Genomic DNA, 18614 nt, shown 5'->3' with positions numbered 1-18614 from the left:
ATTCCTGGGACCAGGACGCATCCAGCCCGAACCCGGGTGTGTTTGGCAGTTCCCATCATCTGCCTGTGTTGTTAACAAAGGGCTGTAACCACATTAAGCAAGCACGGCACAAGCCTCTCCTCCCTCCGGAGTCCTGCCAAGCCATGTGGCTGCTTTTCTCAGCCGCATTATTCCACCTCGGTGTTGTACCTCTGTCATCCAAACTCCACCCAAAAGCCTGGCACTGGCGTCACCAGCCTCATGCCTGGGAGCTCTCAGGGCAAAGGTGCCCAGCTGCCCTCCTTGAAGCAGCGGCATTTCCTCCGCAGGAGTACTGGAGTGTACCAATGGCTTGTAAATTGTTTCACGTGTTCAGAGAAAGATTCAGTCCCTTTGCTGTGCTGCTGTCCTGCCCTAAGCAGGCAGGAACGTAAGGCCACTGGGAGTTGGCTTGTGTCTCAGGACTGGTGTTTCATCTCTGTGGCTCCTCTCTTCCCTAAGCACATCTGTATGAACAGGCTGTTTTCTGCACAGAGTAGACTGTGTGGGTAGGTCTGATCCCGATTGTCTCCTTTCCAGGGGAAACACTGCATCCTGGATGTGTCTGGCAATGCTATCAAGAGGTTGCAACAAGCACAACTTTATCCCATTGCCATTTTCATCAAACCAAAATCCATCGAAGCTCTCATGTAAGTGCAACACCATGTTCTGTGCCTCTCCAGGGTGAGCAGCTCTGGCATGTCAGGAGTTTGTATGTCTGCTGCCTCTGCTTTTTAGAAAGCAGCAGAAGTTGCTACTGGTGCTGAACCTGTCCCTTGTTAAGAGGAGCTGGGCCCATTGCTGTCTCTGTGGTGTCCCTCCACATCTAATGCCATGGTGCATCTAGGCACCATGGATTGCTCCGGCTTAAAGCCCTTTGGCCCAAAGAGGATTATCCATGGGAAATCTAAAAACGCTCCCAAATGTGCCTGATGTAACCTGCTCACCTGAGCCCCAAGTCCAGCCAGGAGAGCTGCCGGCAGCCCGTAGTGGTGGATCACAGCTGGATGGTGGCTGAGCCAGGACAGCCCCGGGGAGCAGAGGGGAGACATTTCCTGTGAGCCTAAGGGGGACCTTCTGCTTGTCCTGCTGCTCCTGGCCCTGGAGAGTGCAGGCTGGAAAGGACGTAAGAGCTGAGCTTGCAACTCTTCCGAGAAGCAGCAGAGAATATTATCTGTGAGGAGATTCAGTAGCTAGAGATGGACTCTGAGATCAGAAGAGACTCTGCTGGCACCATGGGGACTGGGAAAACCCCTTCTCAAGCCAGAAAGGGTCGAATTGCTTATTTGGGTGTTGTATGAAGATGAGGAAACCTAGGCAAGGAGGGTGTTGACAGGCTCTGGAAAAGCAGGGAGACTTCTGCAGTGGTCTTGCAAATTCGGAGGATTGTCTGGATTTGAGTCTACTTCTATGCTATGGTGAAAGGGGCGGGGGGTGGCGATGGGAAGAACTGTTGGAAGTTGAGATGAAGTGCCAGGGCAGCAAAGAGCATGTGGGGAAGGGTCCTACCTTTGAGAGCTGGGTCCTGCACAGCTTCCATTCCTGGTGTGCAAAGGCTTCCCAGGCACCCCGGCTCTGTGGGCTATTTTTGCTTCTGTTCATTGCTAAGAAAAGGAGCTAAGTTTCTATTTTTTGTACACGGCAGGGAGATGAACCGGAGACAGACGTATGAACAGGCCAACAAGGTCTTTGACAAAGCCATGAAACTTGAGCAAGAGTTTGGAGAGTATTTTACAGGTGAGTGTTCTGAGCAGGCTTGTATCCGATTTATTTTATGTTTCCAGCTGGCAGTTGTGACCTCTCTACCAGCACTGTCTTACTGCAGGGTCATGGGAAAATGTCCAACTTCATCAAAGCAAAAAAGAAATGGCATTTTGCCAGCAGGGCTCTGCAAAGGGACTGCTCCAAGATCAGTGGATAAGAGTAAACCAGCTCTAGAGAAGGAGACAAGTTGTCAGGCAGGATTTTCCGAGTTTGTGAAAGCTTACTGCCAACTTTAATAGTAATAAAAAAAATAAAAAATCCCCAGGCAGGGGAAGCACAGCGTAGATTCAGGGTGCTACAAGGCTACAGGAGATAAAACTCCCTGCACGGGGGAAAAGGGGAGCATTTTCAAAAGGAAACAAGAGTCATTTTAAAGAGGCAAGGTAAAAAATTAGTGACTTAAATGGTGGAGACTGTCCTGAGTTATTACAAAACACCTCCCCCAAAAAGACTGGAAGTTTGGCTGGCATCCTAAGTAGTCTTTGCTGAAGAGCCAGTCAGGGGCTGCCTGGCACTTTGTGCCTGCAGAGATGAGCTGCTCATGACACAGGCATCCTTGTGCATTAAGGAACTAGTGTTTGTAACATGATTAATTCTGGAAAATCATGGGCAGGCGAAGAGGCAGAGAAACTGGTCTTCCATCTTTCCTCCAGTGCAGTAACTGTTTCTTCTAAAGTTGAGGAATGATAATCCTGCCAAACCCTGTATTACCCACCTAACAGCTACCGGGAAAAATCCCAAGCAGAACATTTTCCAAAAATGGATCTCAGCTGAGCAAATATATGGGTACAAACAGGGTAAAAGCTTTCCCCAGACCTCCTGTCCCAGGCAGCACTTCCAGAGCTGCTGGCTGCTCTTCCAGGAAGAGCACAAAGGAAGTGCACGCCGCAGTTTTGCCAGACCCTTGGCATGCTATCGTGCATCTAGACAGTGAGTTTGAAGTTGACCTGGGCAAGGAACACCCTTGGCTGAAACCCATTGTTGAAAGAAGTGGGTAATGGGCAGAGAGATGGTTGCTGTAGCAAGTTCTGTGCCGGGAACTTATAATGAGGGAACAGAGATGCTGGAGGATGGTCCTGGCTGGGCTACAGAGGCAGCCTGAATTACCAGAAAGCTTTGGCCCTCCATGTGCATCTTCCTCTTCTGATGTAGGAAGCACAATGAAGTGCTTTGTGTTGTGTCTGTACTAAGCAGCGAGACTGCCACTGGTCTTTGGGTGAGAGTTATTGCTGGGAGCGACAGCCATAAGCTGGCCTTTTCCAGCCTGACAGTGCTGTGATTCCCACCCCGCAGCAGAGGAAGCAACAAACACAAGGAGCCCTCAGCAGCCGACCAGAGGGGACGGACAAATCCGGCACCTCAGGGTATGCGCTCAGCGCACACCGGCTAATCCGCACGAGGCCCTCCTGTTCACCACGGCGGAGTAGCAGCAGTGCCGGGGCCAGCTGCCCACAGCCTCAGCACGGTGGCATGACACAGTTTGCAAAGCTGATTAGCAGCCCATTGTGGAGAACCTGGCTGGCACTTCACACGCGCACGAGGAGCTCTGCCAGCATGGGATCAGCTCTCGCTAATCCCCTTGGACACGCTGGGTTAACCCTCTGTGTCATCGTGCGCCTGTTACGGCTCCTTTGACACGGGTTGTCTCGTTCATTAATTGTTGGCCACACTGCACCAGCTCCTTTGGTGCAGAGTGAAGGCCTTTCCTGTAGCTCATGGCTAGGAAAGGCGCAGCACTGCCTGATGCTCAAGGTCTTGCTTGTTCTCTCCTCTTCCAGCCATCGTACAAGGAGACTCTCTTGAAGAGATCTACAGCAAAATCAAACAGATCATTGAGGACCAGTCCGGGCACTACATCTGGGTCCCATCCCCAGAGAAACTCTGAAGATGTCCCCCACCTGCTTCCCTGTGAGCAGAAGATCTCTGAAGTCCCACCCCACCCAAGCCCTCTGCCCCAAGGGGGGGGGATATGAAAACTATTCCTGCCCCCTTTTTTAGATCGTCGCAAAATTGAGTTTTCTAGTCCTGTTTCTTTTGTTGGGATGAACTCATCTCATTCATCATGTGACTGTTCCCACCGTTCCTGCATGGACCTTCCCGCTGCTCCATTAGAGACAGATGAGAACCCATTCAAGGTCGTTTTTTTTTATTATTATTATTATTATTATTATTATTATTATTATTATTAACTAAACCAAGAATCAAGATGGGAGGACGCGGCTAAGGACTAATGTAAGAAACAAGTGAAACAATGGACTCTGAGCACATGAGCTAGTATCAGAGCTCCAGGGGCATTTTTCCAAGTGTGACTGTCTAGCAGCTCTGAACAGTGCGACAGGCAGCAGAAAGCATTTTATTTATCTGTATATGTAATTTATATATAATATAGAGAGAGATATTATATATATATTATATATATGTGTGTGTGTATGTGGACTAGGAAACCTGAGGGACCTCTCTTAAAAGGTATTGTATTATTGCAAGGATCTTTCAGTTTCTCTGTCCCAACTGCTGGGTGTAGGGAGTCCACTTGGGCAGGAAGAGTTCAAAACGGTACCAGGTGCTTTGGAAGCGCCTCCCATCGGGGCCAGCCTCCTGCCAGCTGCCCTGGGTCTATGAGGCAGAGCAGAGACTGGTGCGCTGCCTGCACAGAAGGGACCAGAGGTCCAGAGTAACACAGCAAGGAGCAGCAGCTGATCTGAGTGAGGCTGGGAGACAGAGACTGAGCAGGAGGCTGCAGAGCAAGAGAATGGATGATACTACATATTAAATTGCACATTGTTTTACACACCACCTTATGTGTTTGCATGAGAGGTTTCCTTTTGGTTCTATTTTTTTAAGCTGATTTTAAACCAAAACCATATTGTGTTGCTGTGTTGGCTTTTTTTCGTTATTCCATTTTTTCTTGTTAATAATGAACTGAATGGGTATAAAATCCAGTTTTTTAACTTATTTTTTAAGCTGGCTGTATTGTAAATAGAATCTAGATCTGCGGTGTTTAGTTAGGAAATACTCTACTGGCCGCATGGAACAAATGTACTCGCTGTCCTGTGTTGCTGTGGAAAACCTGGGATGTTGGGATGGCCCTGTACCTGTGGGCGCAGGTGAAATGACCCATTCTAGCTTGCAGCAGCACACTGACATTCCCTTCTGCATTAGCCACTGGCAGGAAAAGCCCCCAGCTGTGCCTTGGATGGATGCTCACACTTTTCCAAATCAGTAACAGAATTGAAAAACTTCCTCCCTCTCTTCCCTGCTCCATGCCAGATTCCCAGCTCTGCTGCATGCAGATGGTGGTGGCCTTCCCAGTGGAAGGGCCATCCTTCCAGCACAGCAGGGACCTCACCTGCTGCTCTGGGAGCTGGGGCTTGGCAGGTGAACACGCAGCTGCCTCACCCGGTTCTGTCTCTGACATCTCTGCATAAATCCTCTTTCTGAAATTGCACTCTGCTCCCTCTGTGAAGGTCACCTTAGAAAACCGAGTTGGGTGCCCTGTGCTCACAGGTCTGTGGGGCAGGGGGATTTTTCAAGTGAGGCAACCGTTGGTGTTGAGACAGTTGGCCCTAAGCTGAGAAATGTCTGTCTTTGAGCACACTTTGGCTTCCACACTTGGACGGGGCTCCATCATGGGAACACAGCCTTATGTGAAGCTGAGGTGAAACTCGTGCAGCCTTTGAGAAGGAGCTATGTTGCTGGGTACTCATAGTACAGGTAGAAGAGCGCTCCCACCTTACAGAGAACTGGCGAATGCTGTTTCTCAGACACAATGCCAAGCACCAGAACAAAGGAGGTCACCATATGAGCACGAGCAGGTAAGTCTTGGCCCATTCTCCCTCCCCCTGTTTTATAAGGATAAGTGAACTTGCGGGATGCCAGTTCCCTTTCCTGAAGGTAACGGTACATGGCACACACAGGCCACAGTTTTCAGTGTGAACAAGAACTGCTGTAAGACTGTACATGTACTGTCTGGTGAGAAGCTGTCTTTACTCGTCCTGCATCACAAGGAGCCCCGCAGGGACCAAGCAGCTTCCTGGGACAGAAAGCAGTGCCACAGAAGAGATGCGACCACTAGCACAGTGGAGGGCAGGAAGGATTCTGCTGTCAGCGGGACCAACCTTAAAGGAGCGAACTTTGGCAATGGATTCCTGTTCGGCATCTAGCCCCGTGCTCCACTGGTCCTGCTCCAGATGCTATAGACATCAGTCCCTGGAGAAGTGGAGTAAGTGAAACAAAAGTCCTTAAGATGCTAGTCACACCATTCCTGTCTCCTTTTTTTCCTCCCCCCCCCAATAGCCTGTCTCCCTCTCATCAAGTCACATGGAGAAAAAGATGATGTACTCCATGGCATAGCTGACAGTATCGAATCGATCATGACAACACTAGTTGGTTACCAGTGTTTCTTCCAAGGAGACATATATTTTTAATAAACAGAGAGTTGCAAAGAACTCTGTCTTTGAGACCTTCTTGTAGAGTCCTTCATTGTGTGCCAGATCTGGTTTTTTTGGTGCTGATCTTAGCAACTACTGATATGGTCTCTCCGTGGCAAACTTAAGTGTTGACAGTGGTTTAAAAAAAAAAAAATTGCTTTTTTTAGTATAAGGTGGTCACTGAGAACGTGCCTAAAAGGAAATTAAAAAAAAAAAGAGAAAAGAAAGGAAGTAGGCTTATTTACAACTGTAATCAGGCCACTGAAAAACTCTTTTGGTTGGGTTGTTGTGACACAGGTTGACTCTGGTCTGATGACTTGACACCGTAAATGTATTTTGGGTCACGGCTTGAATTGTGGGGAGTTTGCTTTACAAATGCAGATCAAATAATAGGGTTTATATGCTGCTACATAATTGTTCCTGGATTGGATATAAAGACAGCAAAGTAAATAGCATCTTTACAGTTTAACATGCTGTTTAGACATCAGAGAGAAAAAGAAAGAAGTTGTAAAGACAACTAGTATCTTCTTCTAGTACCTTTAAGTGCAGAAAACAGGAGTGTTCACGGGAAGACAAATGTGGTTAATGAGGTATCATTATACATTCCTGCCTGAATCTGCTTTGTCATTTAGCTGAGCTAATTGAAAGGTGAGAGGGTTTTGTTTTTTAAATCTTGATGGGTTTTTTTTTCCTTTCAAACTGCACACAAGAGAAGTAAAGTGAGATTTCAGGGGAAGAGGGATGTTGTACCGAGCATGGGCATAGTTTGCAGACAGTTCACAGTTTGTGAAGCTCATTGGACAAATAAACAGTTTAGAAACTCCTTTAACTGATCAGATCAACAGTCTTGTGGTGGTGGTTGTCCATAAAACACTGGAAGATTAAATGGTTGCTAAGCAGATCTGATGCTGGCATTACCACTCCCAAAAATCAAACTGTTTCCTTACATAGTGATGAATTTGGAATCATGAAGTTGTTGATGTAAAGCATCACAGGAAAATTGTCCATTAACGGCTGCCACAGTAGCTGCCAGGCTTCTCTGTCCAAGTCTGCAGAGTTAGTTCCAGTAACTCTGAGTTGCAGTATGTGGATCTGCAGACGCTCCTCCCTAGCCAACCCATGATGTGTCCTGAGCTGATGTGTCATCTTATTCTGCTCTGACAGTGAAAGGTTAAGGTTCCAGTGGGGAGAGGAACATGAGCTTATGTTCTCAAATAAATCATGCCACTCCTGTAAGAGTAACCCACGTGCTAAGAGAATGAGGATGGCATGAAGGGAAAGAAGAACTTGCTCTTTTGAAGCTTTTTAACGAGTTATTTTTCTGGCAAAGGACAAATTGCTCTGCCTACCAGGACCTTAGCAAAGTCCTTCTGGACCATACAATAGCAGAGCATTGTCCTGTTAATGGTCCTGTCTCATTGTGAAATGTAGGGGCAGGGTGGTTTTCTCTCCCATGGTGTCCTGCTACAAATGCCTGCAACAAGCATGAAAACTAATCTGCCCTAAGACACTTCTAGAAAATTAGACCATTAGCTGTTTGTGCTATAGAGAAACATGTCTCTGCTTCTGTCTGCAGATCTGGTTGTTAATTAACTGTCTTGCTCCTTGTTAAGCAGAGGAGCACAAGATCTGTAAGGCTACTGGAAGAGGGGTTTTAAAGGAATTTAATAATAGTTTTCTCAGAAATTTTCTCCCCATTGGTGCCTGAGATGCAGGCACCTGGACAGCTATCTTGGATGCATCTTTTCTTGCTAATGATGCTTGGCAGCATAACCTTCAAGGACTGCTATTCTCTGCTTTCCTCAAGCTGTCACAGCAGGGTTCGTGGCACTGAAGCATCTGCTGTGAAGTGGGTAAAGTTATCATCATGTTAAAGATTCTTTCCTTGAAGAATCCTTAGGTACCCCCTGACCTTTAGTGTTTCTTTACAGCCCTTGCCTCCAAAATGAAGGTCATGTTGTTTGACTTGTTTTTTTAAGCCTAAGGAAAAACATTTAAGTTGTTGGGTCAGTCAGTGCAGCATCTGTTAACGGTGCAAGCACACAGGAGCACTGTGGGAGTAGCAATACCTTGTCGGGGCCACTCTTGGCTCACCACAGGGGTGACAGTGATATTTCCTCCCTTAGTTGCAGTGCACTACTTGACAAAAGCTTCAGCCCTCTTCCAGTTACCTTGATTTCTGATCACTGTGATCACTTCAATTCTAAGTGCTAGAGGCCAGACCGGCCCCTCTTCCTTCCTGCCTCTCCAGAATGCTCAATGCAGCCACAACATTAGCAACAGTGAAGCTCTTCTCAAACTGTATGGTGGGAGGTAGACCAAGGTGCACCCCAAGTGGAAAGCTGCTGGAGAGCCAGTGCTCCTACTGCAGGTGCCTCTGGGTGAGAGGTGGCAGAGGGGGCTCCAGGGCTCAACAGCTATGGCTCTATCTTCTCTGCCCTGCCCCACTCCCAGACTCTTCTCAGCAAGGACTTTTTTTTTCCTTAGCAGGTTCCCTGCAGCCACATTTCTAGTGGCTCAGTAGTAAAAATACCTTCTCCCTGGACCCATTCTTCAAGTCACGTTGCATTTCCCTTGTCCCTCTAGACTGTTGCTGCTCCCCAAACAGTTAAGAAATTATCAGATTAGGAAAAAAGAGGATAAAATACAGGATGGGGAATGGGGGGAAATTTGTGAACTACTGCCCTAGAGGATACGTTTGTGTTCTCAGAAGCAAGGAGGAACTCTGCAGTTACAGAGCAAGTGTCCAGCACATCCTGTAGCTTCCACAATTATGTGTAAATCAGAAACTATTGCTGCAATGCCACCCTCTAGAGCAGTCTGTTAACATCTCAGGATAAGCTCCCAGACTAAGCTGAAACAATGCTGCAACAAAACAGTGATCAGTAAAAAGAAGGGGAGGGGAAGGGATGAGCAGCACTGAATTCTGCCCCCCCCCCCCCCCCCGGCCCTGGTCAGCTGTTTCTGGCTTAAAAAGATATCCCACTGTCATCCTAGCTGGGCTACTGAACGACAGAGCAACATTTAGCCTAGTAAACACCAGACAAGCCTGCATCTACACTAGCAAACTCAGTGCACAAACACCTGCAAAGCGGAGTGATTAACACAAGCTACCTATTGGGAATGGTGACTGAGAATCCAGCTAATTAAGGTCTGATTCAACTAGGAGAGGAATTCTTGCCCTACTTAAAACCTATGGTAAATACTAAGCCTGGAATAAAAGGTACAATGCAAAAATGTGCAGAGAAGAGGTGAGAAGTACTATCAGCAGAGTCTGTAACTAATCTGATCTGGAAGCCTTAGTAAAGTCTGTAGCATAAAAGAAATCAAACTGAGCATCTCCAAGGAAAAAATTCAAACAATTCTGGCTGTAGGCAAAAACACATTGAACACTTACTGCCTTCTATAGCTGTATGTAATTACCTGCTACACTTCCTGGGCAAATATGACCACCTCATCTGGTACAGTGTGTCACCTTTACCTGTTTAATGTGTTTATGCAAGTCAGAACTGAGAACAATAATTAAAGCCAGCCCGGCAGGCACCAAGGAGATACTACAGGCAACAATGGGTAACTTTGACTCTATGGCATCATTTACAGTCCCTGTGTTAATGTGATGCAGCATACATTTCCAAAACTGTGACTCCAAAAGAATTTTCTGTGGCTTTTGAGGCCTGGCTTTATATGGGTTCAAAGGTGTTTCTTCGTTAAACAGACAGCACATTGTGCATTAAAGACCTGAAAGCAGTGGCTCACAGAGATCCAAATTAGACCTGGTGAACTGAGCACACTAGGTGGAGAATTTACTCTAAACAGATCCATCCTCCTATGTGTGTCTCACAGGAGCCATCTGCATCAGGCAGCCTGGGTGATTTGTCTGGGTACCATAAATGGAATGCCACTGAAGTTCAGTGGAAGTAGCTTCCACTGCTTATACTACCTCAGCCTGAAGAATAAAGGCCCTGTGGTAGACCTCAGGAATAAATACACGTACATAACCTCCAGTTGAACGTAATTATTTTTTGCTTTCATGTTTGCATCCTGCTTGATTATTTCCACAAAGGTACCTTCCTGTTCCTACCAATACATGGTTCTATCTAGCTGAGCCTGAAGAGCAACAAGACACTTCACAACAAACTCTCTAGCAGGGGCACAGCTCAGGCAGCACCAGTCTCAGCAATAGCATCCAGTATCTTGCTATCGCTGGCACCAGATCCTATAAACTTTCCAATACTTCCCTGGTTGCCACCTTCAATGTAATTCACTCCTTTAGGGAGTCCCATTCTCACACTATTGTTCAGAAGCTGATACTAACCTGTGCAGTACTGCAAAGCATCTAGTACAACATGTTCCTACTTAATGTTGCTGTAAATGCCACACTGACTTACGTGTTTGCATGGAAATGCATAGAAATGACCCTGTATCCAGCTGCACAACAGATGTGAGGATGTGACAGCTATGCTAAGGGCTGGTTTCTAGTTTCAGCCGTAGGACGCAAAGTGGTGCCTGGTGCACGCAAAAAGCAGAAATCACTAATATTTGGTTTACTCAGATTATGAAAAGAAGACAGACATGGAGCATTGATAGAGATGGCAATGCAGCTGACCTTTTTAATTACTTCCTGGCCCTGACCATTGCACTAAGCACACTACTAAACTCTTCTTCCAAAGCATGTCAGGCTTTCAGAATGGACTACAACTAAAGCAATTTCTTCTTTTCTATAGCCACCATCCTGCTGTTAGTGGCCCTGTCCTCTGTCTGAATAGGCTTTAATAATCTGGTTCTAAGTAAAATATATTTTTAAATTTTAAAAACAAAATTAAATGTCTTAATCTCAAACCAGATGATCTTATAGCTGGTACTGCTGTCCATCAGCCCTGCCTTCTGTGTAATGTTTGTAAAGAATACAGCTTTTACATTATATATATATACTTACATATTATTATATTATTTATATTTTATATATATGTATAATATAAAGAATAAGCAGCAAAGCACTTTTAGCTCTCTAGTAAGCAAACCAGAGGACCTGAAATGACTGTTACAGTGTTCCTCAGGGTGCTTGAATATCCTCTTAAAGAAACAGCAAAAGAATCCACTTACAGGATGTTTGCCCAGTTATAGATCATGCAGACGTGTATGTGGTCTACCACCCAAAAGACACAATATGCCATCTTTACTTTGACCTGCCTTGTACCTGCTTACTGTAGTGCAGCAGCCCTAACTGAAAAGCTGTATACATCTACCAACTACGATACCTACCTCATCTTCTAAGCAGGCAACTGAGAGCCTGAATCTGTGCTTTTTGCTCAAGCATCCTATTAGCTTTTTTTTAAAAAAAAAACACCACAAACCTCCTATACCAAGTATATCTAGGCTCTGCTAGAACCCACAGTACTGGTCCCCAAGCACTCAAAGGGCTTTACTGGAATGCACTGCTGCTCCCTCCCACCCCAGTCACCTTTATTTCCTTCCAGAGAAGGGCTGGGCACATTGTGCTCATATGCAGGTAGAATGCAACCACCATTTGTCCCCCGGAGTTAGGACACCAAGAGGTGTCATGGAGCACATCTGTGCTACAGTACAGAAGACAACACTCAGGCCATGGTTTTTTTCTGACTTCTGAACCTGCCAGTGAAACAGCAACAGTTGTATAGAACTAATTATGTTTCTTAACCACACTCCACTGCTCCACACTCCTCACTATCCACACTGAATTTCAGGTGAGAGACATCTCTTCAATCCAGCTGCAGTAAGATCCATCCACTTACCAGCCTGTGTTTTTATGTGGATTTGGGGGGATTTCATGCTGAACTGTGACTGGTATGTTACAGTCAGTAGTTGTCGCAGGAGAAGAGTCAGAGGTCACTCAGACAGATCTGATCTAGTATTCAGTTTATTGAGTTCTAATCAGTAAATTTAGGTATGTAAAATATTTAATAAGTACCGATGGATTGGCGGTAAATACTATTTACTACACTTAAAGTTAGTATGGGATACAAAGATTATCGCTTAAGCTTACTATACGTATCTTAAATGTTACACGCATGCAAAAAGTGTCACTTACCAACCCATCAATGTCTGGTGTCAGGTCAGGGATCTCTCAGCCTCAAGGGGTAACCTTGAGAGGCGTCCCTACTCAAGGGGAGATCACCGCTGCGCAGCCATCTGCTATGGAGGGAGAGCTCAACGGGCCCTGATGGCTGCAAGTATTTATAGCGTAAAGTGGTTGATTTGTAGTCAGATTTTCTGCTGTGTTAATGCAGTTTCGGCCACTTACCAGCCCAGTCTCCAGCCAAATCATTTTTTTGGGATTTGGTGCAGAGTTCTCACCGATAGCCTCACACAATAGGATTAACTTTGGTCAGGCCTACTTGCTGAGCATCTGCCTGGACCAAAGTTCAGTTAGTTCAAACAGGAGGAGTGCATCTGTCACAGTAGTCTATAAACAGCAGTACCTAGTCAAAACTTTAGCTTTTTCTGTGAGCTAAATAGTACCTGCTCTTTTTTATTCTAACTAAACTGTGAAACTGGCATACAGCTCAGAAGTCTTGTCCATACTGCAATGGACTGAAAACTAAACAGAGGAAATGCCTGGTCTTAGAATACTTTTATTGTTCCCATTGCCACTTACTACTAAAATCAGGTATTTAAACCAACCTGTTACACAACAGCAGATGCATCTCATGAAAAAGTTTATTTATTCTAGGGAATAAAAATTATTCCCTAGAGGAAAACAATTACATTTATTCAATAAACACTCCTAAAAAGTACATAACTTAATTGCCAACAAGAAGGAGATCCTGGTTTCTTTTCCACTGCTCCCATGACCCCATGCCTTCGCAGAGTTGACGGCCTCTTTCATTCAGCAGAACATTTCCAAGAGAGACTGCTGTCCTCTTTTTTTGCAGTTGTGGCTGTCATTCTTCTTCTTCATTTGGAAGAAACCCTTTTGCTCTGTCCAATTTGTCCAGAACCTCACTGTAAAGACCAATCATCTGGAGAATATAAGCACCGTAGTTGTCAACAAAGATGGATAATGTTGTACCATTCAACTAGATAATACAACAAAGCAACAGGGAACTGAAGGGAATAGGTGGGAGACCTCCACCAGCTTCTAAACCTAAAATTTCAGTTTGATGTAAAGATTTCGGCACAGATTTAAATACAGTGGTTTAAGGAAAAAAATAGTTAAATCAGTGCAACCTATCAAAGGTGGGTTTATTTATACTGACATAAAGCATAAGTTTATAGCTGAGTCTTACATCAGTGAATAAACCTATTCACAGAATCACAGAATGGTTGAGGTTGGAAGGGAGTGATCTCAATTCTTATTGTCTTAACTGATGCACTTAAAATGGTACAAAAGTTGCAACCAGCTCTTGATTGCCCAGCTCACGCATAAGAGAATGAATGAACTCTATGTATGAACTTCATACACCAGCCAGGCTGCACTGTGTTGCAATCAAGGTAGGAGCACCAGCCAAAAACTGTAGAGAGAAGCTTACTTGTGACAGAGTAAGAAAAAGGCTCATTGCTTTCTACAGAGGTACTAGCCCTGAAATGTCTCCCTCACAGGAAGTGGCTAAAGCTCATCTTTTCAGGTGTAGCTTAATGATTTTATTCACATCAGCTTAAACCCTATTTATAAGACATTAGATTATACTAGAAATCAAGCTTGAAAGTATTCATGCAACAGCTGATTTAAGTAAACTGGTACAGCACCTTGACTTTAGTGAAAGCAGGCAAGGCGCAAGGGTTCTCCCATGGCCACAAACAGTCAGAAGTTTATTTCTAGTCAGCCATTTACACGACCCTTCCAGTAAAAGGACACTACATTACTCTTTCTATTGTCTAACAAAACTTTTCTGGCCTCACTTTGAAAAACGTCTTTTAGCATCAAGCTCCCCCAAAATATTTAGGGGCCATGCTTCTCCTGAAACTCTTTAAAGATCATCTGCAGTGGTTTCTTCACCCAGATCCATACCTCAAATTCAGGCCAGACATCCAATCCCACATCCTCAAATCCACCTGCTTACACTTACATGTCCTTCATAGCTTTTCTTCAGAGATCCTAAGTGATTGAGGAAACGCATTCCTAATCCACACCACTGCTCAGCTTCCTTATATTTACCAACAGTATACTGAAATATTCCTGTATTCCAGGCTCTTGTCATCAACCAAAGGATCTCCATCTCTGGGTAAGCATCCTGGAGTAGCAAACAAGAAGCAGCAGCTCATCAGAAAATAGACTCTTCACTTTAAACCTGACAAGTCAAGAGTGCATTAGAGTTTAGTTTTAGAGTGGGAAAACAGTTGGTTTGTTTTTTTTTTCTCCTAAGCAAAGGGAAATTCCTTCAGAGCCATCCTGTACTTCACAGTTCATCTGCACTACTGTCAAACAGCTTATTTCCAACATGGGTAAGTCATGTTGCAATTACCTATCGGTAGGTCAGAAAATACAGTTCTGTGGGACTGGGAATGATGCTAGAATGGAAGTATGCTTTCCAACAGCCTATCTGCAGACAGGCTGAACTGGCTGCTGCAGTACTTTCCAGTTTATCCAAACAGTACTGAACAGCAGGACACAGTTGCTCACAACAGATTAGAAGCAGCAGTTCTTATGTCTTCAGAATTTCTCTATGCATTGTGGCAATGGCTTGCCAGTGAAAGCTGCCCTTATAAACTGCAGAACAGAAGCCAGAGTACCCAACAGTACTTTGAACCTGGTGGGGAACTGATTCAGTTGGGGAAGGGAAGGACAAGCAATTATTTATTTGCCACGCAAATCCTTAAGGGGAGGCTGGAAGGACTTCTCTTCCCTCTTTGATAAATACTTCTCATCCTAAGTAAGAGGGCCCAGAGTGAATTTCTGAACTGCAGCATCCATTCCTGAATAGGAGGTATAAATCATGAGTGGTGTACCAGCTTTCTAACTGATAATCTGATGTGCTGCCCCAGTGTCCTCCTCTTAGCATGGTACCATTAGTACCTGCTGTCATGAGCAAGACTGAAAAAGGCCTTCTAGTACTGTGAAATTTTGCTCTTATGAGTATCAGTCCACATTAACATTTCATTCGTATCCCTCAACAAGAACATTATTAAAGTTATAGATGAGAACTTTGGTGAAAGGCAGGCACGAATGTGGACACATTTTTTTTGGGGGGGAGGTCAGGAACAGCGTATCTTTATGACACTTTTATAAAAGAAGAGACATTCAAACCTGACTAAAGAAACAGCCATGCAATGGAATGAAGCTATGAAACATAGTATTGGTTTCATTAGTCCTAAACGGGAACACTCCTTAACTGATTTTTACCTATGAAATTCTAAGTAGAAATGTCTGACTTCCTCAGTACAACTGCCCTCACTGTACAGCATTATGCTTCAGGCCTGAAAGGAGCAGCAGAAATGCTTACTGAAAGAAAGATTTTACTCTCCATATACCTGTCCTCACAGAAACAAGGCACATGGTGCCACAAGTACTGACAGCACAGGAATCTAGTTCTAGGTCATTTGGAAAAAAGTAGTAACGCAATAAGTTCCCAAATACATTTAACAAAACAGAGCTGAGAAAAAAGCAAATTTTGGCCAGCTTTAAACTGATCTGGAAAAGTAATCTGCATTTAAAAAAACATATTCAGCGTAAGAATGTAGAAAGCAAGAGGAGGAAAGATCAATGTTCTAGCTCAAGATGTTTCGAAAATAGGCACTGAAAATTTGGCCTTAAATGTCTCTAAGAAAGCCCTTACAAAATCCAGGGAAATTCATAGTTCAGTCATAAATATCAGAGGCATTTCTTTTGAGGCAATTTCAGTGTATCTTTTACTGAAGAAGTCTTAGCTGCTCCACATGTAACACTATATAATGTTCAGTCTACTAATTATCCTCAGTCTGATGAGAATTTTTTTTTAAATGTGCTCAGGATCATCTCCCAATCTCTTGTTTTCCTGTTCAACTTACTGTGCTGTTGACTACACTCAGAGCATCTTCAAAGTAGTCCCACACCTCCTGCAGTACACAGGCATCCAAGTCTGTTAATCCAGTCGGCAAAGAAAGATTAATCAAACTATGTAAGCATTTGCTGAGAATTGAAACAGAGCAAAAGAGGAAACATTAAATACCATGTGCACCAACAGCTACTTTTTAGTATCAGCAGCACACTAACTTATGTCTCTATGATTGTCAGACAGACATGTCCCCCCTTGGTGCTTACTACACTCACATTCTTACAGCAGAAACATACATTTTCCTAGTATCAGATCTCATTCATACAAACTACGCAAAAAGAGAGCCAAGAGCAGCAAGTACCTCATTATTTTCATTGCTGGGCTCTAAAGGAACACAGAAGGAAAGATGTAGTATTTTCTAGGGTACTACACATGACAGCGAGGAAGAAGTACCTTTTCTAACTTCACCAACAAGAACTAAGTAGTCAGCATCCTCAGAAAATCAGTAACAAATACATGGTTTCTGAAAACAGGTCTTTTTTTCTCAGAATTGAGAAAGGCAATATTAACAGTTGCCTTTGTCCAATGGTTACTGCAAGGAACTCAGAAAGGAGGAAAAGTGAGAAGGACACACACCAGGCTGTTTTTCAGATTCCATAGGTACAGCTGTTAGAGAGCCAGTTACCCAGCAAAATAAATCACAAATGTACTATGGCATCACATCACTAACTTACAACTCATGGCTTTCTTCTCAGCCCTTACTTTGTCTTCACTTCACTGTCTTTGAAATACCTAATTCACTACTGCAGGGTAACATCTGAAATGAACACCTTCCTCACAAGAAACAGCCAGAGACCTCCTCTGGATCCAATTTTCATTTTCCTTCCTCAACAGATTAATTTACTGGAAATACAACTGTTTCAGAAAATATGCCAAGTAAACAAATTGCAGTTAACACATCTATTAGACAGTCATACTTGAGAGGTACATCGGTTGGCCAGCAAGAAGTGGAACCTTGCACATAAGCTAAAATCCACTTTTTTCAAATTGCAGGCTTTATTCCCTGTCAGCATTTCCAGTCACAGGCTCATGGCAAAGCTATGTGGTAACACTAACCTAAATTTCACAGCATCAATGACAGTCTGCTTTCTGTGAAGGTTTAGTGCACTCTTGAGAGCTTTCTTACAGAGTACAGGATACCGAGCTGGAGATTCCATTGCTAATGCTTAAAAGCAAAAGAAAATAGAGAAGAAGAAGAAAGATATGACTGGAGCCAGCCTTTAATCTCATTGGTCACTAAAATAAACTACAGCATGTTGCCAGATCCCTTGAGATAAACAACTGAAAAGAGATTTGCTTAATGCCTGGGCTGGTCACAAGCTAGTGCTTCTCTACTACTTTCTTACTGTACACATCATCAGTGAGGACTACAAGGCAGAAGCACAGTAGATTTAATAATTTACAAGTACTCTCACTGCTGTTTACTGCTGGCGCAGTAACCCAAAAATATCGGGGGGGGGGCTAAAGTAAAGAGTATTGTTTTGTTTGTCTTCTTGAATATGAAAATCTGGGTGGAAAAATTAGGTAGGAGCGGGATGTCAGTATGGTGTTTCCAAGCCCAGGTGCGTACTCCCTCAAGACAAGGGAGATAAGTAGGTGTTTATGCAATCCTACAAAATCCTCTCCAAAGATTTGCCACAGTAGTTCTAAATTTTACTCATCTTCCTTGGATTCTACTCTAGATTCTCAAGGAGGCATGAGTAGAACTTTGTGATGAAAGTATGGTACCGTATAGAGAAGTGCTATTTACAAATTAACTACGCTGACTTTAAGTTGAAACTGCGTATCTATCCAAAGTCCACATCCTAAAACTTCTGTATTGAGGTATGAACCAGCTAGGGTCATTCTCTGGCCTTTGCCAGTTTGGAGCTTGTAAAAGTTCATCTGAATAATCTTTTCCAGACTCACAACCTATACAAATGTCTCAGGGTCTAGAAATGGAAGGATGTTGCAAAATTTCTGGTTCATCATCCACGTAATACAGTATTTCAAAATACAGATCTCCTAATGTTGCTGAGATCCTAAGCATCTTTGCTTCAGGACAAAATATATATGGTTAAACCCATTTTCTGCATGCTGCACAATACGTGATAATCCTGATTACCCCAAATGAACAGGAAAGAGCAACAAAAGCTGTTTTTCATGACTTGAAGAACTATGAAAGTACAAATGCAGTCCTTACATGCAATGATTTCTAGCGTCTTGACCTCTATTTGTGGTTGCTCCCATACTGACTCCATAAGGTTGTAGAGCGTTGGATCATTCAGTTTGGATCTTGCTTCAAATTCATAAAGCAGCAACAACGTGTCTGTTGGGTCTTTAACAAAATCTCCTACAGAAGAGACAGAATTGCCTGTATGTAATGATTTATTTTCTTAAAGCCACATGGTGTACC

The 18614-nt window shown here is 44.0% G+C and overlaps 2 protein-coding genes across 12 annotated transcripts in view; one reads left to right on the top strand and one right to left on the bottom strand.

Moving 5' to 3' along the window:
• DLG3 (discs large MAGUK scaffold protein 3) overlaps positions 1-6241 on the top strand; it is an 80623-nt gene extending 74382 nt beyond the window's left edge. For 9 of the 11 annotated variants that reach the window (XM_076346853.1, XM_076346851.1, XM_076346855.1 and 6 more), the window contains 3 exons: positions 559-668; positions 1664-1755; positions 3561-6241. In XM_076346853.1, coding sequence (XP_076202968.1) covers positions 559-668; positions 1664-1755; positions 3561-3667 — 309 coding nt within the window. In that variant the 3' untranslated portion in view covers positions 3668-6241. The remainder of the gene's footprint in view (positions 1-558; positions 669-1663; positions 1756-3560) is intronic. The other 2 variants (XR_012996059.1, XM_076346852.1) reach the window with 2 other exon arrangements.
• Positions 6242-13627: 7386 nt separating this feature from the next.
• Positions 13628-18614, bottom strand: part of TEX11 (testis expressed 11) — a 33479-nt gene continuing 28492 nt past the window's right edge. Inside the window, exons 26-30 of the mRNA XM_076346850.1 lie at positions 18402-18551; positions 17276-17384; positions 16173-16293; positions 14255-14419; positions 13628-13699 (exon numbers count right to left, since the gene is read on the bottom strand). Coding sequence (XP_076202965.1) covers positions 13643-13699; positions 14255-14419; positions 16173-16293; positions 17276-17384; positions 18402-18551 — 602 coding nt within the window. The 3' untranslated portion in view covers positions 13628-13642. The remainder of the gene's footprint in view (positions 13700-14254; positions 14420-16172; positions 16294-17275; positions 17385-18401; positions 18552-18614) is intronic.

Source organism: Aptenodytes patagonicus, chromosome 9 (assembly GCF_965638725.1).
Source record: "Aptenodytes patagonicus chromosome 9, bAptPat1.pri.cur, whole genome shotgun sequence".
Taxonomy (NCBI): domain Eukaryota; kingdom Metazoa; phylum Chordata; class Aves; order Sphenisciformes; family Spheniscidae; genus Aptenodytes; species Aptenodytes patagonicus.
The sequence above is the reverse complement of the archived record's forward strand: the minus strand, read 5'-3'. Positions and strand labels throughout refer to the sequence as shown.